Genomic DNA, 25,103 nt, shown 5'->3' with positions numbered 1-25,103 from the left:
AATTTTAGAATTTCATCATACCTGTTTTACGCAGAGGTTAACGTCTTACATGTATTGTATTACAAGCGCTAACAGCTTCCCATGGAAAGTACTTGCTATGCAGCATCAGCAAATGTTGGAGATATATTTTTTGGAGATATTATTTTTTGTATAAAAATGGAAAAGTAAAGCTTAGATAGAAAATATTAATAATTAACATGTACATAGTTATATGGAAATTAAATATTTTATTAAATCATTTGAATAAACATAAATAACAAATACAAATCAACTATTAAAAAAATCGAAGAACGGTCATTTATCAGTACAAATGAAGTTTGGTCGTTATCAAAACTCTCAATGTTTGATCGAAAGCAGAGCAAACAGAAAGGCCGATCTTGTCAACACACCAATCGAATGACGTAATTGGCTGATCTGACAGGGTGCAGTTTTGCAATAGTGACAAATCCCCCACTATTCCATATGGTACTCCTTCGGAATCTTTCTCCACTCTCTTGATTGGATAGTTACTGAAAAAAAAGATACCTGGAGAATATGTTATTCTTTGAATATATCACTGCTTCTAACATTTTCTAAAATAATTGAAACTCCCATAAGAACATATTATATATGCTCAGGTTAATTTTCAAATATCTAAAAACAGTAATTTCGCAATATCCCATCTTCCGCAAGTGTTAAATTAAAATTTGAATGGGGATAGAGCACTATTTTGTAATTTATTTACAAAAGCATTCGACTGTGTTAATCACAGAATACTTCTACAAAAACTTGAGGGGTTTGGATTCAGAGGAAAAATCATATAACTGCTTTGATTCCTAACTCAGCAATGGATTTCGATTTGTTAAAGCATCTGCTGTTGACCACATTAATAACGGTTTATCAGTTGGTTTATTCCTAATGTATCTAAAGAATTGCTTTGGAGCGGATAAAAACATTGCTACCTTGAAGAAAATAATATTTGAAGATCTAAGAAGACTCGAGATTTGGTGTGATTCTAAAATATCTTACGATATATCCTAATGACAGACTTGATAACACCCAACAAACAAATAATGTACCACTAATATCAATATAAACTTCTAAAGCATACTGCAGCTTTGATAAATTTGACTGTGACAAATTCTAAGTTCAGTTTTCAATTGATATCAATTTAGATTCAGTATTTAATGTCAAATTTGACAAACACTGAATGTACATACCCACAATTATGTAACCTACATACCTAGGTTATATAATTCTTGTCTAATTCCAAGATTTTTACACACCGTTAATAATATATTCTTCAAGACAAAAAGTATCATTGACAACAAGAACATTTTGTCCATTTCATTTGACTTACTATTTCCACAGACATAAACTCCCAGCGCCTCCCGTAGTCATGAAAATTTCCCTGTTTTGTGGCAAATGCCTGACAGTCCACACCGTAGATTCGTGCGCTTTTTCAGTTAAGCAGGCGAATCCTTTTTTCGGATGTTGGGTTCTCACGTCGAAGCAGTAGATCTTCGATTCCAGCGTCGTAGCTACAAGTTTGTTCATCGGTATCGTTTTTCGATCAAATTGTAAACTGACGACCTGGAGAGAAACTTCTCTATTATATGAGATTATATCAAAGAGTAATATCAACATTGACTATATAATATACCTTATATATGGTTAAAGGTTATTTTATATTTGTTTTTATGATTTTGTCCAAGAGATAAAAATATTCTGACAAGGTATGATTCAATTGATTGATTTCCAAGACGATATCATGAATTGCAGTATTATATTTCTTATGGGAGAATTTTATTCAGTGAGTAAGTGTAATTGAAAAAGGATAACCTGAAAATTCTATTTGTTATAAATGTTAAACATAACAGTCTCAAAAATGCATCAATGGTATAAAAATATATACTTATGTGGTTGATATTGAAATACAAAATAAAAGTTTGTGTATCTACTATCTTGAACTTTGAAATTCATATTCAGATTTTTAAATACGTAGTACAGTTTTATGATATCAATCCATTTATTTGAGATACAGCTCAAATATCACTACTATGATTCTTTTGTGTTATAAAGTTCATATCATTGCCTTGTAATGAATAATAATTTTGAATTATCTGCTGAAAGTTCTAGAAAGCGTTTTTGTTAGAATAAAAATAAAAAAGGACTCAGGCGCAGATCAGCTAAAAAATTGGCGGATTTTTTTATTGGAGATCCAAAAAACCAATACACTAAGTTAATTATCTAGTACGATCTTTGAGTAATTTGACTATTTTGGAACTTTTATTGAAGAGAGCGAGGTCCATAGCTGTTCGTCCGTTCCTAGTTCTGGCTGCGACATCCGCACCTCCATCGATCAGCAGTTCGGCTACACGTACAGAGTTATTTTCTGCAGCCACGTGCAGGGGAGTCTTCTGGTTCTGTTCTCTCGCCTCCTTGTCAGTATTGGAATGTATCAAAAGCTGCGCTACGTCACCCGAGTCTTTTTCCGCCGCCAAATGCAAAGGCGTCCTTCCGTCCCGAAGTTTGGCGTCAATTTCAGCGCCTTTCGCCATTAAAAAAGTGACGACGTCGACGCTGTTCTGGAGGACGGCGTCGTGTAGCACCGACTGCCCCGCGGAAGTTTTCTTGTTGACGTCCGCTCCCTTTTCTACCAAATACTCCGTCACCAGCAAAAATTTCGAGGCCGCGTGCAATGCCGTGACGCCCGAGACTTCTTCTATCTGTAGCAAGTAGCTGTGGTTGCTGCTCTTTTCGAGAATCAGCTTCAGAGTATTGATTCTACCTTCTTCTGCCAATCTCACGATGTTTTTGCTCTCATTCCAAGGAATCTGACCTACGGCCGAGCCGCACGCTTCCAGAATATCTTTCGACACCTGCTCATTCGCCAGATGATTCTCGAAGAAGGATCTCACCACTGAAAATTCTGTAGACACGAACACGTGTCCCAGAAGGAAATGCAGGAATTGCCAATTGTAGTTTCCAGAGTCCAGTTCGTCCCAGAGACAGCTCGCCATGAAGTATTCAGCAAAGGTCTGATGCGTGAAGATCCAAGAACCATCAATTTTGTGAACGATGCCCATGGCTTGAAGAGTGTCTTCATCGGGCGCATTCGCGTCTCGATACACTGCGAATAGCTGACACCTTTCGGGATCTATAAGTGTCTGAAGAGCTATCTTTTTGTGGACTTGCAGCGATCGATGGTAGTGCTCGTTCACGATTTCTTCGACGGTGCCGATGTCGTTGCATTTTTTGTCGATGTAAATTTCACCTTTTTTTGCAACGAACATCTGATACAATTTGGAGACGTTAATGTCCTCTGTTAGCTCCACGTCGGCCGATTGCGATTTTAAAAACTCGCGACACCCCTGCCATTTAAAAATCCCCTGTCGGCCGCCCTGTTGGAAGATGTCCCCGATCATTTTGGTTTGGAGGGGGATTCCGATGAAGCTCCACGAAGCGTGTCCGATCGAGCAGTTCAGCTTCGCCATCAAACGTCTCGCGTACAGTTCACATCTGGAACTGTCGCTTTCGTCTAGACCGAGGTTTGTTCTCCAATACTTGGTGAGAAAATGTATTTGATCTTCAGGGGAAAACAGCTCCAGTTTGAAAGAGCTCACATTCAGTTTCTCTTCTAACAAGTTTTCTAACTGCGGTCTCGTCGTCACTATGATTTTCGATATATTTATTCTGGCGAAGCAATTTTCCAAAAACTTCAAGATCATTTGGGTGTAGGAAGAGTTGACTTCGTCTACGGCATCTGTTATCAACACGACTTTGTAGGGTAGATCGAAGAGCTTCTTCTGAAAATTACTTACAAGCGCTGAAGTAGTAGTACCGAGTATGTCTTCCACTTGGATCGATTCCTTACCGACCTGTCTGAGTTTTCGAAGCAAATTCGCGTATCTGTTCCAATCCAAACGAATTATCCAACGATGTCGATACTGAGAGCCTTGTAGTATTTCAGTTATTTTGGTCAATACCGTTGTTTTTCCCATGCCGGCCCCGTCCGAGATCAAAATGAATTTCTCATCAATGTCCGACACTATTAAATCGCATAAATCTTTCTCCGAGTATTTCTTTTCGTTTCTAACAAACTCCCGGTTGATGTAGATGTTTCCGATACCTTCGTCATCGTGTAATTTTTCAATTTTGAGTTTCTCGCCCTTCGAAAGCTTCAACAGCGTTTCCTCATCGAAAATTTCATGAGAATCGTCTCCTGATTCGAGAACGTCTCTCAAACTAACGTTCTTCCCTTGAAAATCTACCGCTGCTCCGAGAAATGCTTTCTGGCAACTCTCTTCCAGGTCGTCAAAACAAATTCTCAATTCGACAATTTGAGCATTTGGAATGTTTTTTGAAACATCTTTTTTATCAGAAAAAAGTACCACCGTTTTATATGTCTTGTCAGATATTTGTTCTAAAAGCTCATCTATGCGAAGATCTGCGTACCGTTTATCCCCAAATAAGGGTACGATTAAAAAAAGACACTCTGGATTTGCAAAGGCCTCGACCATTTCTCTTTGAATCGATAGACTGTCTTTCTGATTTACAATTATTATGGCATCCTTCCTCTTGCATTCTTCGAAGTACTCTCGATACACTTTGATCAAGCCCAGTATATAAGAATTGCTGTTTACGAGATAAACTAATCGTTTTCCCGGATTAATACATCTTCGCCTGAAAGAAATGTTAAATTCGTTGAAAGTCTGGGCGTAATTGAGACTCCGCCATAAGCACAAGTAGGTCTTGGCGTCGGTTATATCCAAGTATTCCCCTGATCCCCTCATGTACCATTGTTTAATTTTCTTTTGTATATAATCGACTGTGGCTCCTATTTCAAAACTATCACCAAATAACTGTAAATGGCTCAAAACCTGTTGGATTTCTTGTTCGAGAACAGTGTCTTGAATGCAAATCAACTGAAATTTTGCCAAAAACTCCGTCAGCTTGTCTCCGGGAATATCAGTAATACTATTTCTCAATCTATTCCGAGAAGTTTCAGTCAGTGCAAAGGCTTGGACTGATTGCGTACAGTGGAGAATATCTCCATCGTCTATATGAACAGACGTGAGATGATCATCGGTTTCCATTCCGCTGCACATACTAATATTAGTCAATAAACGTACTCGAAACAATTCTTGAAATCCCTTAATATTGCAAAATGATTTCACATATTGACCAAGTTGAAACTCCGAGCTTTTTGAATCAAACAGATCGCTGATTCTGATTTTCGATTTTTTGTCTTCCTTGTGCTTGGCCTGCATCAGGATCGCTCCCATTCCGAGCTCTTCGTAAACGATGTCGTCAAAAGCGCCAGCATCAGACTGATTTTCAGAAGACAGCTCGAATTCGGTGCCTTTGTGCAAACCTCTCAGGAGGCACAAAGTGAGCAGTTTGATTTGAAAATCAGAACCGTGAAGTCCCGAGGAGCCGCGGAGAAAATTATATTTTCTTTTCTTTGTCCTCATCGAATTCTTTTGTGGCCTGAAAACAACAATATCAAATCATACATTACTCTACAGTCGGAAACTTTACTTAAAAACGTGATGTACGTGAAATTGTACATCAACAAACGACTTGTACACCCTGTTTATCCAACAGACTCGAACAAACCATTCGGTACATATTCAAAACATTTGATATAGACGCGATTAGGAATATGTACTCCTTCTTTTAATATATTGTTACATACTTACTCACAATATTGACTTTCGATGCCCGTTTCACGAGAAATACTAATTTTTACGACAAAATTTCAAGATAAGAAACATTCTCCAGTGCACATATTGATAACTAAGCCTTCCATCAGGCTTATCTTATCCTTGTTTCCGTTCAGCAATCATATTTCGCATTGGAAGCTGTTTTGCACATTTGAGAATGTACAAGTGGAATTTGACGATATATGAACAGTTGAATTTCTTTTTGATGCATTTGAAAAGTAAGTATCTAAATATGAAATATAAACAAGGATTGCGGTAACCGCTAGAATTCGGTTCACTGAAAAATTAATAATTAATTGATCACGCTCCTGTTTTTCAGATTTTTATAAAATATTGTTAAAAACTAAAGAAAAACCGAAGAAAGTGCCTTCTTGGACTAAGCTCTAGGTATGGATAGAAAATATATAAAAAATTTTGGACCCCAAGGCATTGAACATCCTGGATGTAAATTTCAAATCAAACTCCTCATCTTATGCCTACTCAAAGGTTTCAAAAGCGACAAGAAATTCAAACTATCCACGGGAAATAAAAACGCTCCACACTTCAATGATATAATATTCGAAACCGTATATGGTGATATCTTGATGACCATCCATTATAAAGATAGCACGAGAACAAAACCGTTAAACTATCGACAACTACTTGGCCAAGTGCATACATTAGATAGTATATATGACGACCTTTATTTTTTTTCTCAAATCAACCAGTCCACGTTTCGAGTACGGAGCGTTCGGTACGTAACCAACATACGAGTATCCAGAAGTAAAATAATGAAGATTTCGTTTCCTTCCAAGAATGTCGAGATGGACGATGTATGTGCCTTGAGGGATGAGTATTATATTCTTGGGGAGAATTGTCAAGAAATATTGCGTAAAGGAAACCCTGATACTTCCGAGGAACATCTATCAGATTTTTTATCTAAATTTCAGCTGGTGTCCATTTCCGAAAAAATGGTCAACGAAGAAATCCGAAGAATTCTCGAAAAAATCGAAATCTGCGATTCAGAGTATTTGCCTGTAGAAGAAACAATTCATTATCTGATAGAGAAAATCACCCGTTGGTTCTCAGATCTAAGAAGCAGCCCATTGGAAAACCATCATGCCGCTGCTTTTTTGAGTGAGTTCAGAACTTTGAATTTTTCGAATACTTTAAAACGTTATAATATCACTTTTAAAAAAGCGGACGAACAGCAAACCAATCGTGTACTTCATTTGGTAAACAAAAAACATTACGTACTGTCATTGCTTAAATTTTATCATAAAGTGTTCGAAGCACCAAATAACTGGATATTTGTTGATCCAGACGAGAGACTTTCCGTTAGAAGGGTCATAGTAGAAGCGTTTTTGAGTCCAGAGAATCGTTTTCTCGTTGTCCCCATTTACGGACAATCTTCATACGGTGACTTGCGAATCGACGAGCTCCTACAAGGAATATCTAACTACGAGTATAAACGGATTGCGTTTTTATCTGACCGTGACAGTTTATCCCAAAACGTCCCGAACATTCGCATTATCGAATCACGAGTTTCTTTTGAAGACCTAGAAGAAAATTGCAAGAATACATTTCTCGATGCGTCTGTAGATTTTCAAGGGAAATACTTTAGTTTGAGGGATGTTCTTGGGCCAGAAGGGAATGCTAATGAAATTATCGACGAAGAAACGCTTTTGAAGCTTTCGACGGGCGAAAATATCAAAATCGAGAAATTATACAGAAAAGAGGACATCGGAAGCCTTTACATAGATAGAAGTTTCGTCAGAGATGAAAAAACTTTTTCAGAAAGGGATTTGTGTGATTTAGTCGTGTCAGAAGACGAAAATAAATTTATTTTAATTTCCGAAGACGCCGGGATGGGAAAAAGCACGGCGTTAACGAGAATCACAAGAATCTTGAACGAACAGTCATACCCCCGTTTCTGGGTGATCAGATTAGATTTCAACAGATATGCCAACGTATTTCGAAAATTGACTCAAGATACCGCCAAACCGATTGAAATAGAAGACATTCTGAGTTTCGAGCGCCCCATTTTTCAAAACAATTTCGACAAGAGCCTCTTCAATGTTACGAATAAGGTCTTACTTTTGATAGACGGAGTGGATGTAGTCAGATCGTCTCACAAGAATCGGGTATTACAGTTTTTGAAAAATACTGCCGACAGAACGAATATAGCCAGGATCATTATCACCACCAGACCTCATTTGGAGAGTTTACTAGAAGAAGAGTTGCGAGTGAGCTGTTTCAAGTTGAAGTTATTTTCTTCCGAAGATCAGATCAATTTCCTCGCCAAATATTGGAAATTTAACCTGGAGTTATCGCAACGAGATGCGTTGAGAGCCAAGTTTTATGCTAGAAACTTAGTGGAGAAATTGTATCGCAAAATAGGTAAGGCGTCATTAGATTTCGTCGGAATTCCTCTTCAGACTAAAATGATCGCAGAAATCTTCCAAGAAGGAGGTAGATACAAAAGTTCCGAATGGAAAGGCTGCCGAGAATTTCTGATCTCGGAAAATATATCAGCAGAGATGAGCGAAGATATTAACATCGCGCGACTGTACGAAATTTTTGTGAAAAAAAAGGGAGAAATTTTCATAGACGACAAGTGCGAACCTCGAGACCACGTCGTCGTCGAAGACGTGATTCAGAATCTCTTCCAAGAGGCGCTCGATGTTCACAAGAAAATAGCACTCGAATCTGTCCTAGACTCTGAAAAGTGTAAACTATTCGCCGTGTACCGAAACACGAATATCGCTCGTTTAAAGCAGTACCTTCAGAACATGGGCCTCGCTCAAAGGATAGAAACCTCGTGGATCTTCGTCCACCAAACGTTCGCCGAATATTTCGTTTCTTCCTGCTTGTGGGAGGAGCTCAAAACTGGAAATGAGTTCTGGCCTTTTCTTCACTTCCTGGTGAGCGATGTGCTGGTATCGCCAGAATTTTCGGTGGTGAGGTCGTTCCTCGATAATATTCTGATGGATGTGCATATTCCAGAGGAGATTCTGTCCGCTTGCGGAAGTATCGTAAGTCAGATTTCTTGGCACCAACACAGGAACATCGTGCATTTAGCCAAAGAAGGTCGACTCAATATTCTAAAGTTGCTACTGGAAAAATGTAACACTCGTTCGTATCTGCTGCAGATCGAGAACATACACGGCGAGATGGCGCTCCACGAGGCGGTGGAAAACCCTCCGATATTGGAGTATTTGGTGCTTAGGGGCGCGAACGTCGATAGAGCGAACTCACGCGGTCAGACGGCGTTGCACAGAGCCAGCGAAAAAGACGGTTGCACCGACGCAGCGGATTTTCTGATTCGCGCAGGCGCGGAAGTCGATATCAAGCTCAAAGACGGCAGAACGGCATTGCATTGTGCCGCTCAGAAAAATTCGTTCAAGGTAGCCGCCATTTTGATCGCTGGCCAGGCCGATTTGAATGCTACGGAGCAAACGAGGATGAAGACACCTCTGCACCTGGCCGCCGAAAATGATTCCTTGGAAGTAGCCCGGCTACTGTTCAAAGCTGGAGCGAAAGTCCTCGCCAGGACGGGGAACCATCTGACTGCTTTGGAGCTCGCTCAGTTAAGCAGAAGTTCCAGGATTATCAAATTACTGAAGGATGAACTTACATCATGTTAACCCTATCAACATTCGAAATACTCTCATTTGATTGAAAATTGTCATATTTTTTTTATTACCAACCATTATAACATTACCTGCTATAATGTTGAATCGTTGTAGTTATTCATAGGATATTTCTGTACCCCGGATGTATAGAAACAACATGTTGCATTCACTAAATTTCACAGAAGAGCCATTATAAAATTTATTACATGCTGTATTCCTCTAAGAAGAGGTGGACTTGGTTGTAAGTCGGCAAATTTTGGCATCGAACATGGTGTAACATACCACTTGATAGGCAGCCAGCAAAATTTCAACATAGTCGATTCAATTTTGAATTGAAATGGACATGGGGTACAGATTTAAGAAAACAATTTTTCAGAAAAATTTACAAACATGATATTTTGTATTTTTCAAGAGTCACTTCGAGGCAGTTTTCAACCAAATTGGTTGGTGAAATACCCAAAGAGAATATTATATTTTTGTTGATTTGTATTTATTCTTCGCCAGAGGTTCCTGGTTCACCTTTATTAAGTCCAATCAATGTTTATTAGTCCAGTAACCACAGTGAAAGTAATGAAAATAGTAAAAATTATAAAGTACAAGTTTGTTAGTAGTGATACCACATTTCACTTATTATAATCAAGTTTTACATTGCACATATTGTGGACACATTAAAATATATTATTAACAACTCATTCAATTTACCCCAAAAACAGTAACTTTTTGACACTTGTTTCTATTAGTGCTACTTCATGTTATTTCAGTGATATGTTGTAATATTCTTTGGAAATAAAATTTATTTAATTATTAGTTAATCATTGAATGCTACAAAGTGAAAATCACTGTGATGAGCTGAGAAGAAATTATAATGAGCTATAAAAATTATTATGATGAAATAACCCATCTAATGGAAAACTAATGGAAAACTTAAATGAAAAATGGGAGTATATTCTGAGAGATAAGTTTTTCGGAAAGAAAGGATTTGCCTTTTTACTTCTCCATCTTTATACAAAAAATATGGGAATCTTCCAAAGACAGGAAGAAAGTGATTATTTTCAAAATAAACTAACATTCCATTCCACTCAATTTCATAACGAATGTTATGTTATCAGAAACCATTCACATGATTGTACACAATATTACTATATGAAAATAATAAAATTTCACTTACATGGAATACTTGTCATTCCCAATGGCGGACACGGGGGTTTCGGAATAAGACACTTATATTATTGCCACTTCAGCACATTTTGTGTGTAAAGATGGAGAAATAGAAAGCCAAAACCTTCGTTTCCTAAATATATTTTAATTGAAATAAACCAACCCCATTTTTGACGCACTTGGACCATCTCACGGACATACTTCTAAGATCGTAGAGCTTGATATCTCCGTTGTCATAACCAGCTGCGAGTAGCCTTTCTTCGTTACTATAAGAATCACCGAAAGCCACAGCCCAACAATCCCTTGCAGCTGCTTCTTCTGCGGGTATGAATTTAGCAACTGGCGATTCTTTTTGTCGGACATCCCACACCATTACAGAGCCTGAAAGTTGAAGTACTTTACTTGTTGAGCTGGTTCTAAATGCAAATGTTTGTGAGATATTTTATAAGTCATGAACCTATGGTGCACTTACCGTCTCGCGATCCGGTAGCAATTTCTGGTGCTCCACAGTTAGATGTTGTTCCTCCTACACCATCGATGGAATTGATGACAGCGGTATGCTTTGTAGATTTGTAGACTGGCAACATAGGATCTTCCAAGTCCCTGTTGAATTCATTCAATGAAATTAAATTATAGAAGATAATGACTTGAAAGCGATCATTAAACAATATAAGAAATACTTTTACCACACCAGAACAAAAAAAGGTGTTTCTCGACGCGCGACACGCAAACCAAGTTTCTATCATAACTTAACGCCAAATATATAACTATAAAATACTATCCAGAGAAATATCTACCTATGTTAAATAATTATTGGATAGTAATTTCACAGCACGCAAAATAAACAATGTATTGTGTAGATATTGATGCACATATTACAAATTAATTTGTTCTATTTGATGTAATGGAGAAATTATTTCAATTCGTTCCTGTCCCAGATTGTTTTACAAAAAAATTCGTAACATATTTTTGGATTGTAATGCCTCAAATATATAATCCAAAATTTGGGAACGTTTCAGACACAAACAATTTCAGAACAATCCTCAGAAAAGTTAGTATTCCATATTAAATTAAGTAGAGCATACCTACCAATAATAACTGAATTGAAAATAATTATAACTGTATGTCTATGGACTACTGCAGGTACAACCATAGTATAAAGATCTTTATACTATGGTACAACTAGTACAAGCAATACAAATACAACTATACAAAATGCAGTATTATATTATTTAACACAGAAATGGAATTACCCTTATAGAGAGAGAGTAAGAAATATGAAATTCATTAAGAAAATTTCAGAACTGTTCAAAGTATCATCGCTTATTTGGATATTGCTTGACAGTTTGTTAATGTCCAATGGCTCCTTAGTTGATAAAAATTCATGGATCTTGAAAATAGAAATAAAATAATCTGCCTTTCATTGTCAACTGATTTGGGATTTGGATGTGATTCGAGTATATCTGTTGCATTTCAATACCTAGTACTTGTTTGCCAACATATTCACGTCGATTAAGTTTCTATCAATAAGTTATATTAGTTGTTAGTATGATTGCTTTCAAGTTAGTGACATTAAATTTCAGTCTGATATTATATAAAAACAGTGCTACATTCTGTAAGAGATTAATGAACTCAATTTAGAATATAATTGATGTTATTCAAATGATATCACATTGTTTACTTTAGTACACTGCTGGGATTTGTTGGATAAATAACTTTTGAACTATTGCAACACGTTGTTATTTTAATTTTGAAGGAAAATTGTAATACTTTTTCATGATTTGTATTTTGGAAGTGTTATCATTATATAATTTTCTTTTTTCAAAGGAAATAAAGTGATTAAAGGAAATCATTTCATCTTGAACGTTTTAGGCACTAGAACAATTGTACAAACAACTATTTGGAAATTTGTCCATTTTTCAAGGAAGTATTTCTAATATACCAGTGACGACCTAATTGTGAGAAAATTCTCTCAAGTATTAAGTTGATAGTATCAGCATTGCGCTCATCAATGTTTTGTACAATTGATTTTAAATCATACAGACTGCCAAAATATTTGAAGATAGGTTTTGCATTGCATACAATTGCATTGAATTTTTTTTTGCTGGACTATGGATCCCGGGGATAAAAGAATTATAATCAAAATTGTTGAAGTTCATTACCACCTTCAACGCATTACCATATTTGCAGCCTCCCAGAAAAGTCTCCCGTTGCCAAATGCCTGCTTCTCAAGCTGGATGCTTCGAAGGTGCAGCACTTGAAATGATCCTTCTTACAAAATTCACTCTGCTTCTCGACTCCCTCGCCCATCAACGCGTATATCTCCACGATGCCGGCCCCATTCGATTTTCCTCCGACAGAAACGAACTTTGCAGAACAGGGAATCCACTTGACGTCGTGAATGGCGTAATTCACGGATTTTTCCTTGTGGCAGATTATTTGGGGCTTCTGCAGTTGTTCCATGACTTATGAAGGTGCTACTAACTCTAATAATGATATAACAGCATACAGTTGCTATAGTTACGACTGATATGACGAAGATATGTGTATAGAGTGTATTCTTTTTACTAGCTCATTTTAAAATGAAGAACAAATATTTAGATATTGTAGATTTGGTACAAGTTTAGGAAAAATTAGTCAAAAAATTACCTATAAGTATTTGGAAAAATTAATAAAAATATTACAGTTATGTTAATAGGAGTTTGCAGGGTTAATGATTGCATATACATTCTCCATTTGAAAATAATACTTTTTTAGGGTGCCACAATTTATGTTTCAAATTTGAATTTATTATATTACAAAAGTTGCCTTATTTAGTCAGTTGGTTTTGAAAAAGAAATACAAAATTTATTTGCTAACAATATTGTTCATAATATTTTTAATTTAAGCGAGAAATTTGTTGCGCCTTCACTTTCTTTTCAGTCTCAGCTATCAGGTAATCGATTTCTTCAATTGAAAATATTTTTTTCTTCATTGGTACACTGGACACGACCGTCATCTTATCCTGTAACAAAATCGTTTTCATAAACTCAAAACTGATTATACACTATACGCACTATGTCTATATGGGCGACATGGATAGTTGAAAAAAAAAAGCGGAGTGCCTCAAGGATCAATTCTAGGACCCGTTTTTTCCTTGTACATATCAATTATTTGGCTACAGTTAATTCATTGGGTAGATTAGAAATATAGAATAAAGAAAATACTTTTGTCTAGTTTCTACTGTGTTTATTTATTCGTTATGACCGGTTTCGGCTTATAAGGCCATTTTCAAGCAACATTTTCAAGTTACTTGAAAATGGCCTGATAAGCCGAAACTGGTCGTAACGAATAAATAAACACAGTAGAAACTAGACAAAAGTATTTTCTTCATTCTATATTCAACATGAATTTTTACAAAATAAATAAGACATCAGAGTTAGATTAGAAAAGGACAATAGAAATTTCATTCGAAATGAAAAAAAATTGTACCGTTAAAATACCTTAAATTGATTCAATCTTCAATAGTTTATTCAAAAATTCAACATCTAATATCATTATACGAAATAGCAACAGGTACATTATTGAAACTAATCAAAAAATTCCAAAATAAAATCTTAAAATCATAAACTATATACTCGAGTTAAACTACAAAATTACTACAATCAACTATATAAATAAAAAAAAGTATTAGATTTGTCATCATTACATAAATTTAAATTGTGTATATTTGACTTTCAAAATTAACAGTGACCATCGCAACCATTCAGCAAGATATAACGGAAACGTATAATATTGAGGAAAATACGAATTATTGAAAGATTTCAAGTTTTACATTGAGTTGCCAAAAGCTTTCAAAAAAGTGTACCAAATAAAAATTCCAAATTAATTTAAATAAATATTTATTGCAGCTGTGCATATTTATTATATGTACAACGTTTATAATTATTTTTTATTATTATTAGACTCTCAAAATATATTCAATCATCTAGTTTTAGTTGTGATTCATCTTTTTTGTTAAGTTATGGTTAATTTTTTCCTACGGAGAAGATGCAATTTAGGCAGATTGACACTTACCCAAAGCTGTATGTACTCTGGAGATGACGATTCTAAATGTAGCAATCGATCTTCTATCACTTGTAACCTCTGGTAAATATTTTTGGGGACAGGATTGTTTATGCTCAACTGGAATTCGGCATTTTCTAATCTTTCTTCAATGCCATTGGAAGGGACAATTTTTGCCATATAGTTGAAGTCACGCTGATCTCTATGCTGATAACTATTCACTGTCTGATTCACTAGAAAACAAATACTCTCAAATTACGGATCCATTTTAAAGCCAACTCTTTACCTTCCAAATGGCTGTTGGAGCCGTTCTTCTTTTCAAAAGCAGTGTCAGATTTCAAACACATATCCTCCAAAGTCTCTCTTTGATTTTTGAGGTAATTTTCACGAATCTTTCGTTTTTGGAACTTCAACAGTCTTTCTTTTATATCATTACACTTTGCTTTAACTTGCGTTGAATATGGTGAATTATGCAATCTTTCTAAAGACTGATTTATTTCCGTTCTCCGTCTGCGCTGATTTACTAAAAAACCGAACACAAATAAATGTGTATCAAATCAACCTTTCGATAAAAGTTTGGGAATTAATGAAAATTAATAACACAATATAATAACGCTTCAAGAAATGAAAATGTTTGGAAAATTGTGTGATTATTATCATGGATAAAATTTGTTCAGTATTGTACTCTATATCAAAATTACACGCAGTTTTATTTTCAATATTTTAAGATTTTTAGAGATTACCAGATGATGTTTCTGTTATCTGAACATTATTACTCTTCTCACTTCAATGAGAGATCTATTGAAATGAAAGTTGACGAATCAACTTCTACCCTTTTTGGTATCTTTGTAGGATCTCACAATATATGATGAAGATTTGTACTGCAAGTTTATTTCTGTTGTTCCTTAATGAAACGACTAGAAGGCAAATAGAAGCTTTTATCTAACCAGAAAGCAAAACATAGATAAATTCTCTTAATTCAAACTGCCTAAAAGAAACCACTAAAGTCTAGCATATTTTTAACATTCGGCATTATTGGAAGACCACCCACATTCCTTGTTCTCCTTCCACTGAGATTCAGAGTCAGCATATATCTCTTTTTTCCATATGGGGACGGATTTCTTAACGTTGTCAATACACCAGTTGGTTGCTTTGATTGCTTCTTCTCGGTGAGGAGACGAAATTCCAATTATTATGCTCATCTCTTTCACAGGTACCAGTCCCAACCTGGAAATTAACATCGATATAGACAAAGATTATCTAATAAATTATATTTCACTTATATTCATAATATATCGATAATATATAGTCTAGCATTTTTTTCAGTTGAGTGGAAGAACATTTCAGTAGAAAAAAATATCCAAATGTAATGAACTCCTTCCATTTCTTCTATTTTATTCATCATTTTCATTGATATAAATATAAACTTATATAACTTACATTAGAAATAAAGTCAATCAGTATTGAGTATGAAAGGTGTTGGTCAATTCTTTTTGAACAATATATATTCACTCTCAACGATCTTTCTTCAGACTACCACGATACTTACATATGATGTAAACTTACCTATGATATATAGCTATATTTTGAACTGTAGGCCATTTATCTCGAATTTCCTCACACAGCTTCTCCATTGCTTTCAATGCCATAGATTCATATGCTTCGTATTCTAATGTTATAACATTTTTACCTTCTGAATTGTCTCTTGTAGTCCCTATGAACAGGGAAATTGCTCCACAAGTATTGCACTTTACTAAATCAATTATTGAATCGGAGGACAATTTTTCCTTTGTTAGTTTCAAGTGATTCATTTTGAAAAGTTTGTTTTAGCCACCGCTCAAAGGAGGAATAACTGCTATTTCGTCACCAGCTTTCAAGATGATTGTGGTATCTTCACAGAATTCTTCATTAACAGACAAAATCAAGTTATCTTTTATATCTTCAAGAGAATAGAAGGAAACAATTTTATCCAACAGTTCTTGGTAAGTCAGAGAAGGCGTTATATTAATGAAATCTGAGCTTTTGCCGACAATTTCTCTTGCTTTAGCAAAAAATAAGATTTTTATATGAACATTCATTACTCTATTCACAGACCATATCGAAAGCATGTATTTCTCGCGGTCCACGTAATCTGTAAAGCAAGTATTCAAGTACACTTATCAACCAATTAAAATATAAGTACATATGATTACTCCCTATCAAAATATAAACACAAAGATAATTATTTCACCATTTCACGGTGACATTCCAGCATAGTTATGCTGTGGTGACATCAACTGTTTGAATGTTTCTGCTATTATTGTTATTATTTTTTTGGCTCTGCTTCGTGAGCAATTTGCCAGTCATCGGTGATACGAACCATCACCCTTCCGTCTGGTTAGGTTGTCTTACTTGAATGATACCATAAACACCTAATTCTTCCTAGAATATAACTTATTTTCTTTCTTAACTAACGAAAAAATATAAAACCAACAAACCAGGTGTATTATAACACTCTGTTCGCTACGGGGCAACGGCGGAGCATTACTCACACTCGAAATGTTGCCTAGAACCATCCACATAAGTCGGTGCCTAGAACATCCAGAGGAGTTTTCTGGCGTTCATTCGTATTCGAGCGTGTATTAAAAAACGATTCGTATTGATATCATTAATAATAAGATTCGCCAAAATGGAATGATTCAATTTGTGTCAAATGTCAAATTCACTAATACAACGAAACGTTCAACTTTTCTCTCGCCTCAATTATAAAGGATTTGTGCATACAATATTTGCCTAAATATTACAAATGTACCTAGCTGCATTTTTGAAACAGTGTACCTGAATTCTTTTTTCTATTCAAAATATGGACCAACAACGAAAGTGTTAAAATCGACATCCAAGTAAAAATTTCCCAGCTTTATTTTGTAAGGTTCGAAATAAATGAACATTTCAACCTAGCAGACCACTATTATAATATTCATGCAGTCATTGTTCATTGTGGTTCTGGCGTTGAATTTGGTCATTATTACGCCTTGGTCAAAGAAGAAACGGACTGGTTTAAGTTTGACGATAGTCGTGTCACGAAGTGTTCTGGCGATGCATTGAATTTATTGGAGCCTCTGGAGACACCCTACGTTTTGTTTTATAAGAGAGAGGACATTGTTAGATCAAGATCTTCAGATGATGTGGTGCTGCAGGTTTTTCTGAGTTTTCCTGCAGCTAAAAAAGCAAATGCGCCACTGGAATCAATGACGTCGCCCCGGAGCGCCAATAAATTTTTATTTTATTTTTATCGTTGTTTTAATAAAATGTTCATTAGTATGTTATGAAAATTGTGTAAATTTTAATCTACCAAGAGAGTAGATTTTACATTCACTGGTCCTTGAGACAGACCAAATATACACGGGCCTAAAGCACAAATACCTAAATGCACACTTTAATTATAAAATATAAAAATATAATTAATTTACTGATGACTTGATAGTGTGTCGTAGTGTGATTTTGTTCTCTTGGCAGGAGACACTTTCACTCTCTAAATTAACACTGTCAGACATATTTTATTTTTAATTATTTTAAAAAATTATTTAGTAAAACAAAGGTTATGTATACTGTAGTAAACAAAACTGTATACACTATTGGTATCCCAGCTAATTATGGTGAGAGATATAGGCTAAAGCCGAACCTCTATGAATAGAAGCGAATAGTCGCTTGCACATGGCGTCTGTGATGGCGTCATGATATGATAAAAATCGTAACGTACAACGTACCATGTGGTTGTTCCAAGTTTCAGACATTTTGAATGTCACATAAAGGGTAATGATTGGATCGAGATTTTATAATATGTATTATTGCCTGACGTGATACGATTAATATCATTCACGAACAATATAATTAAAGGCACTAAAGGTGTTTAGTGTCATTTAGACATCCTGAATGTCATAAGAGGGGTAATGATCGGATCACCAAAGACTAGCAAGTTGCTCGAGATAGCAAAGCCGTAATAAAATAAACACAAAAATTAAAAAGAAGTAGAAAAGTTCAAAGTTCAGAAATAAACAAAGATACGTCAAATGTACTTTGTAGGATTTATTTGAAGAAAATGGGTAATCGTTCATCTCTGCTTCTACGCGAAGAAGAAATTGCTCAGATTCAACAGGAAACTGGATGTGAGTTCATTTTCTATTATGAAATACTGTCGAAATAATTTTTATTGCTTTGCAGTTACCCCAAATCAAATAGAAAGACTCTACTCTCGATTCACTTCTCTTGACAGAGGAGATTGCGGCACCTTAAGCCGAGATGACTTTCTACGAATTCCAGAGTTAGCAATTAATCCACTGGGTGAGCGAATCGTCAACTCCTTTTTTCAAGGAGATGAATTCAATGACAGGGTCAACTTCAGGCAGTTCATGCAAGTTCTCTCTCATTTCAGACCTGTGAAGAGAAACAAAGACAACAAATTGAATTCCAGAGAGGAGAAGTTGCGTTGTAAGTAAAGGAGCAACTCATTTTTTCAAAAATAGATAATCGTATCAATTTTCAGTTGCTTTCAAAATGTACGATTTGGACAACGATGACATGATTTCTAAAGACGAACTACTAGCCATCCTGCACATGATGGTGGGAACAAATATAAGTGAGGAACAACTCAACAGCATCGCCGAGAGAACAATCGTTGAAGCTGATGAAGATGGTGATCAGATGATATCCTTCGAGGAGTTCTGCAAGGCCCTCCAAAGGACTGATGTTGAACAGAAAATGAGCATTCGATTCTTAAATTAATTGAATTCAATCACATACAAAATTTATTTTCTTTGTGATTATTATTGCCAGAAGTTTTTCTAGACCATTATTGTTAATTTGTACCAAACATGTAAAATTGTACATAAGGTTGTCCCGAAGAACTGTTGAAATATCTAAGAATGAAATCTTAACAAAACCGAAATATACAACAACAAAAGAGTCAAAATGAAAAAAATTGTTTCACAAATTGTGAATGTTCACATTTCAACAGTCTCGTAGCTACAGGGTTATTCTTTTGTTGCTTCTTTTTTTTTCTGGCAGCTGACTAAGTTACGGAAATGATGTAACCTTTTTGAGCCTATCTCTTGGTGGTTTCTTTCGTACAACCACTATTTCCCAATCTTTAACCAGTGACTGGATTTTAAGATCGGTAAATTCACAAATCTCTTATAAGTCACCAAATTGCATATACAACTCATTATATATGAGGGTGCTTTTCATTATATGCTATATCATTCTATTTCTATCTTTCCCTTTCACAACATGTCGTTCTGATAACATACCTATAAATAAGTCTGATTATTTGAAGTCTCCTCCCTTGTTTTGGATTCCCATTATCTAAAAAAATATTAACAGATTTGAAAAAGAACAGTGCTAAAATTGAAAAATGTGTAGATGAGTTAGTTACATTGTTTTTTTTTATTTTTTTTTCCTCAACAAATCTTGACGTTTTTAAGGCGATCAAAATCACAATATCTAATATTCAATTTTTCAACACTTCTAGTGGTAATGAAGATGTTTATTCAAGATAAACCCCCCGCAATAATAACGAAAGATCAGAATGAAAAAAGTTTCTATTGACTGCCTTAGAGAATGGAATGATTCTACAGAGTCTGCATTTACTGATATCATTTTCCACAAGAACATGAGCATCCGCAGCAGGGCTCCCTTTTGGGACTAAGTGATCCAGGAGGCACAGCGTGTTTCGGCAAATTTTGACAAGTTTTGAACCATTCTCCGGAATTCTTATCCATTTGCCAACGAGTTTGTTCCATGAGAGTCGGTTTTGGACTATTCCAAGTTTTCACAGTTTGGGGTTTCATCCTTGGCGGTTGCGGTGCCTGGCGATTTTGAGGGTCGCCCTTCCTGCAGGGACAACAGTCCCCTAAAAATATCACAGTAAAAATAATTATAATAAAACTTTCATCTCCATAAAAAACAATTACATAATTGTATATGTTCCAAGTTATTAGCTGAATTATACCTATTCAATTTTTTATATCATGTTCGAGAAGCAGGAAGTCGAGAAGGTGTTGCCCAGATATTGTGTCAGATTGATACAAAAAACCAGTAGGAAATATTTTTATAGATACTACATATGTTTGTAACTTTAATTTTTTACAGTCTTCTTATAATTGTTATAGAAAGTAAACTGAGTCATCAAAAGATTTTAACTAAAATAGCAGCTCGAGAGCTAAAGCCGGTGATCTAGGTACTGCAAAAACAGTAGACCTGGCAACTCTTAATAAGGCGCTCCTCTCGTGTAATTTCTTCTTCGTCTGTAGTGGATTGTTTCGCATGAAAATTTGTTATTGGCAAAACTAACACTATTTTGCGATTTTGTTTCACATATTAGGATAATATTCAGCATGTGGTATATGACAATTAATCATTTACCTTAATAATCGAATCATTAGGTGAAGTGAAGAATAACTATTGAGTTCAAGTTGTGATTTATTTCGAAAAACATAGAGAGATAGTTTCATAATATGTAGAAAAGGAAGACTCAATATATTTAATTTTTTTATATAGTTCTTACGTGTTGATTTGGAGACACCCTTTTCTGAGCTCTAATAATTTATCATCAAATTCTGTACAGTGCGTACCTACATAAAGTTTCGAAATTGATTTACTATATACTAACCTTTACAAAGTCTACGTTTTTCCGTCAACTCCGAGATTTTTCTCATTATGGGTTCCTCGCTTTCGCTCGCTTCTCCGTAGTTTATGATTGGCCTCTCTAAAGGTCTGTTATACTTGCTCTTATATTCAAACTCTTTCATGGCTCGATGCACTCGATTACGATTCCTAACTCGTAAAAATGTAAAAGTCACTTAGTGAAAAAACTTCAATCATCACCTTAGAGATAGATATACCTGCTTTGGAGCGTTTCTTCCAGTTCCTGAACCAATTCCAAATATTCTTCGTTGTTCTGGTAGGGCAGGTCCGGATGTTTTCTGCTGCCCTCTGATGTGTAACCATCGCTGTCATCCTCTTCAAAGTCTTCGTCATCATCTTCGATTCTCTCATCAGAACTGGAAGTTTCGTAGTGTGCTGTGTATTCTGGTGGACGAAATGGAACTGGTTGGTAACTGTTACATGATTCCGGTTTTCTAGGACAACGCCTAAAATAATATAAACAGAAACTGTATCATTTTGTTGAATGTAATTCTGTAATTGTTTTTAACTTCTTAGAATTCAATGTAATTTCATTGTGGAGAAATCAGCAAGTCAATATAAAAACTAATTTCCTCAGTTATGAACATATCACTGCATATAACCTTACTTGCAGCTCCCGTCACAAGGAACAACTTTGACCATACGTTGGCTGGGCGTGGTGGGCGGCTTCGGCAGGACCGGATACATTTCATTTTTCGTTGGTTTAGAACTCTTGTTTCTCAGAGCCTGTTGGCACGGATAGGTCGGGCACTCTATATAAGGCGATGCACAATAACGGTATTCTCTTTCTTCTAATGTATCACGAATATCAACATATTTCGCAGGGGATTTCCTAGAAGCTGTTGTCCGTCCAGACCTATAACTCTCTACCGTTCTTGGCGAAACACTTGGAGAGGAGAGGCTACCGTCGTGCCTAAAAGCACCAATCCTGAAATGAAGGACAATAATTGAAATGCTGAACAGTTCCAAAAAGTATTCATCGCATACCTAGGAGGTGAACATTTGCACAAAAGGCCGCTATGCCACACCTGGCACTCTTCTTCAGCACTCGTGGATGAATTCTGAACGGTTTGCACTCTAACAGACTCAGAATTGAACGTATTAATACTTGTATTTGTAGTTTCCAGTCGATCAGTATTACTGGCCGTATTTTTTCCGATGTTAAGTAATAAGTCGTCCGAGGTCTGTTGCACCTTGTCGCTCGTTAGAATGATTTTCTGCGAATCTTTCGATAACTGAGGAGAAAATTCCTTCTCAGGATATCTGTCCATTTTCCCCGTCCAGGTTTTCTTATTCTTCCGATTGAAAAAGACGGGATCGCTTTTTGAAATTGACTTCTTTTTTAGAATGGAAGGAGGAGTTGTTTGAGACTGTTCGTCACAGTAACAAATCAGCTTGCGAAGTTGATTCTTGGCTGAAAAATTAAATGTATTTGCTGTCAGAAGTCATTTTGTAGAAAGGGCAAACGTTTTAGTCCACCCCGATAAGTTACTATATGAATTCGAAGCATTTTCCTCACAGAAACAAATTCTATTAATCAGCATCACCAATTCAACAACCACCAGCACCTTTCACAATGAGCTTTATAGCCCAGGACTATCTGAAAAGATAAGTATAGGTATAAGCCGAACGACTGGAAATAGATATGATATTAGAACGCTTACAAATACACCGAGATCTTTGCTCACCCTACAAAACCTAACAATACAGAAGAAAGAACAAAAAATTGATTATGTAAGATATCTTGTTCTTGTGGTAAAGTTGATTGGTGAAGAACATTTTTCTTTGATGAAGCTATTTTGAAATACTTCCAATTTAGGCTGTAACTTATTGAGGTGAATTGAAAAGTTTTCTCTTCCTACACCTTCATAAAGTTCTCCGTTACAATTTTTATATTTTTTCAAATTGTGGAAGGTATATCCAGATAAAGGTCTATAAAATCCTGGATATATAAGACCAAAATTGTGTTATCTTTATAATTAATAAAGGTCAAACTACAATAACATAAAAATTAGATGTTTGAATCGCAAGCAGAATTGATATTCGGATGATTTCAAAACATCTAACAGAAATCTAATTATTAATTAACTTACGTATTCGCCTCTCCTCAGAATTTAATATGGGAATACTTTTATCTCGTTCTTTGGAAATGGCAGGAGTTTTTCCCAGACCAATTTCAATGTCCTGAGTTTCCGTTTTGTTATTTGCGTCTGGTTGGTTAATGACAGGAAGACGGTTTCGATTCGAATTAGAATTGATAAAAACTTCGTTTTCTAAATAATTTATAACACCTTCCTGAGAATTTTCAGAAAAAGGAACTTGCTTTTTTAAAGTTTCACCACTTTCTCTAGACTGACTCTGTGGCAAATAAGGAACTTGGTTCAATGAACTTTCCGTTGTAAATGGCTCTTGGTTTTCCAATAATTTTACAGTACACTTTTCCGGGGAGAGAATATGGTTTTTTGAATTTTCCCCGCTTTGATTATCTGATGATGGAACTTGCTGCAATGAATTTTCTATGTTGAATGAGGGTTGCCGATTTTCTGGCTTTAAGATAGCAGAGTTTTCTGGAGATAGAGTCCGTTTTTCCAAAATTTCCCTCTGTTCCCCCAAATGATTATCTGTGAAAGAATTTGGTACTGATCGACTTTCAATCTTGTTTGGGGCAGATTGAAATTCTGGGTTTTGGATGAATGAATTTTCAGGAGACTGAATACGATCCGGTAAAGTTCCACTACTCTCCCTCGATTGATTTTCAGTTAAGATAACTTGCTCCGATATATTTTCAGGTCTGAATGAGCGTTGTTGATTTTCAGGCTTCTTAAGAGTGAAGTTATTAACTGTAATATAAGTTGCGCGATTCAAAGCTGATGATTCTGAAAGAGTTTTTTCCTCATTACCAAACAAATTCCATATGTTACATCAATTAGAAAAAGAATAAATAAAAAGAATTCTGAAAAAATTATGTCTTGGCATTTTGTAGGCTGAAAAATTTCAATAAATATCTATGGTTCAAAGTGAAGGTATTTGAATTATTCTCAATGAATGTACACACTGTACCAAAATGGTTGATAAACTTTATTATTAATATTATAGGATTGCTTCTCAGCCTACAAAACGTTGAAGACCTTTTACCTTGATCATTTCGTTTCTTTTCCTTACGATTCGACGGGTTAAAATCTTGTGAATAAATTCTTACTTTCGCACAAGGTTTGCCCAGAACACTTCTACACCAGCCTTCACTTAAAATGCTGCTCTTGGAAAATGTAATATCCTTCTGAAAAGAGTCCGAGGTAATTTCTGAATCTGAATTTGACGAGTAAATCTCAACCGAAGACACCTCTCGTTCAGGGGGCTCCCGAGATATAATTTGGGTCTTGACTTTGGACGTTGATTCGAAACTCATCGAATAAAATGAGCAGTTAATTTTTCGCGGCTTGAACAATGAATTTATCTTTCTATTAAAAACCTATTTTGCATATCTGTATTAATTTTTTTACGTTTAAAGGGAAAAAATAGAAAACACTGACGGCACTGAACTACAAAAAAACTAAATGTCATTCTTCACTTAGTTACCAGAATAATTGCTAATAATGAAGTAGTACAGAGTAATTGAATAGAACTGGCCTATCTATATTGAAACTCATTTATACAGTTCATTGTATGATTTTCACTGTAAAGGGTTTTAGAAAAACCGCGACAAGTGTTTCACTATACAATAGCTTTCTCAAGCATTAATAATGTTAATTATTAATCCAATTAATATAATGATTTTATTGGGTGAATGAGACATTATAGAGATAGAGCAAAATCACATGAATGCCACATCATTTTATGAAATATGAAAGTTCCTCAATGCATGGCCTTAACATTGACCTGATTTTACATTTTTTTCTGA

General features: G+C 35.5%; 6 protein-coding genes across 13 annotated transcripts; 2 read left to right on the top strand and 4 right to left on the bottom strand.

The window, feature by feature from the left end:
* Positions 1-203: 203 nt before the first annotated feature.
* Wdr92 (dynein axonemal assembly factor 10) lies at positions 204-13,087 on the bottom strand. 5 transcript variants are annotated; one of them, XM_023166732.2, is made up of 5 exons: positions 12,660-13,087; positions 10,953-11,083; positions 10,644-10,861; positions 1,340-1,572; positions 204-509 (listed from the first exon to the last, which is right to left on the bottom strand). In XM_023166732.2, exons 1-5 carry the CDS (start codon positions 12,941-12,943, stop codon positions 302-304), a joined length of 1,074 nt encoding a protein of 357 aa, XP_023022500.2. In that variant the 5' UTR covers positions 12,944-13,087; the 3' UTR covers positions 204-301. The 5 variants fall into 5 exon arrangements, with proteins under 5 accessions (XP_023022500.2, XP_074037135.1, XP_023022499.2 ...); XM_074181034.1 differs by lacking the exons at positions 204-509; positions 1,340-1,572; positions 10,953-11,083; positions 12,660-13,087 and adding an exon at positions 2,165-5,472 and having other exon boundaries at positions 10,644-10,783; XM_023166731.2 differs by lacking the exons at positions 204-509; positions 1,340-1,572; positions 10,644-10,861; positions 10,953-11,083; positions 12,660-13,087 and adding exons at positions 2,165-5,472; positions 5,685-5,816.
* On the top strand, positions 6,098-10,129 carry LOC111510786 (uncharacterized). Its single transcript, XM_023166730.2, has one exon. The coding sequence runs from the start codon at positions 6,098-6,100 to the stop codon at positions 9,332-9,334; it is 3,237 nt and encodes a 1,078-aa protein (XP_023022498.2). The 3' UTR covers positions 9,335-10,129.
* Positions 13,088-13,208: 121 nt separating the features above from the next.
* Mocs2B (Molybdenum cofactor synthesis 2B) lies at positions 13,209-16,335 on the bottom strand. Its single transcript, XM_023166735.2, has 5 exons — positions 16,091-16,335; positions 15,576-15,751; positions 14,811-15,047; positions 14,537-14,757; positions 13,209-13,484 (listed from the first exon to the last, which is right to left on the bottom strand). The coding sequence occupies exons 1-5, from the start codon at positions 16,333-16,335 to the stop codon at positions 13,359-13,361; spliced, it is 1,005 nt and encodes a 334-aa protein (XP_023022503.2). The 3' UTR covers positions 13,209-13,358.
* Positions 16,336-16,350: 15 nt separating this feature from the next.
* On the bottom strand, positions 16,351-16,926 carry Mocs2A (Molybdenum cofactor synthesis 2A). Its single transcript, XM_074181044.1, has 2 exons — positions 16,707-16,926; positions 16,351-16,655 (listed from the first exon to the last, which is right to left on the bottom strand). The coding sequence occupies exon 2, from the start codon at positions 16,630-16,632 to the stop codon at positions 16,351-16,353; it is 282 nt and encodes a 93-aa protein (XP_074037145.1). The 5' UTR covers positions 16,633-16,655; positions 16,707-16,926.
* A 1,583-nt stretch (positions 16,927-18,509) lies between these two features.
* elm (calcineurin like EF-hand protein 1 elm) lies at positions 18,510-19,316 on the top strand. The gene is made up of 3 exons (XM_023166729.2): positions 18,510-18,669; positions 18,725-18,991; positions 19,047-19,316. The coding sequence occupies exons 1-3, from the start codon at positions 18,603-18,605 to the stop codon at positions 19,283-19,285; spliced, it is 573 nt and encodes a 190-aa protein (XP_023022497.1). The 5' UTR covers positions 18,510-18,602; the 3' UTR covers positions 19,286-19,316.
* A 766-nt stretch (positions 19,317-20,082) lies between these two features.
* LOC111510781 (uncharacterized) lies at positions 20,083-25,042 on the bottom strand. Of its 4 annotated transcripts, XM_023166722.2 has the most exons (8): positions 24,537-25,042; positions 24,341-24,482; positions 23,299-24,081; positions 22,193-22,619; positions 21,813-22,133; positions 21,403-21,651; positions 21,171-21,334; positions 20,083-20,411 (listed from the first exon to the last, which is right to left on the bottom strand). In XM_023166722.2, exons 1-8 carry the CDS (start codon positions 24,609-24,611, stop codon positions 20,155-20,157), a joined length of 2,418 nt encoding a protein of 805 aa, XP_023022490.2. In that variant the 5' UTR covers positions 24,612-25,042; the 3' UTR covers positions 20,083-20,154. The 4 variants fall into 4 exon arrangements, with proteins under 4 accessions (XP_023022490.2, XP_023022487.2, XP_023022492.2 ...); XM_023166719.2 differs by having other exon boundaries at positions 24,341-25,042; XM_023166724.2 differs by having other exon boundaries at positions 23,299-23,707; positions 24,405-25,042.
* Positions 25,043-25,103: the final 61 nt, after the last annotated feature.

The sequence above is a fragment of the Leptinotarsa decemlineata genome, unplaced genomic scaffold (genome assembly GCF_025532065.1).
Source record: "Leptinotarsa decemlineata unplaced genomic scaffold, Ldec_3_MD MMD2_tig00026307_RagTag_RagTag, whole genome shotgun sequence".
Lineage (NCBI taxonomy): Eukaryota > Metazoa > Arthropoda > Insecta > Coleoptera > Chrysomelidae > Leptinotarsa > Leptinotarsa decemlineata.
Note: the sequence above shows the minus strand (reverse complement) of the source record. Positions and strands in the feature narration are given on the sequence as shown.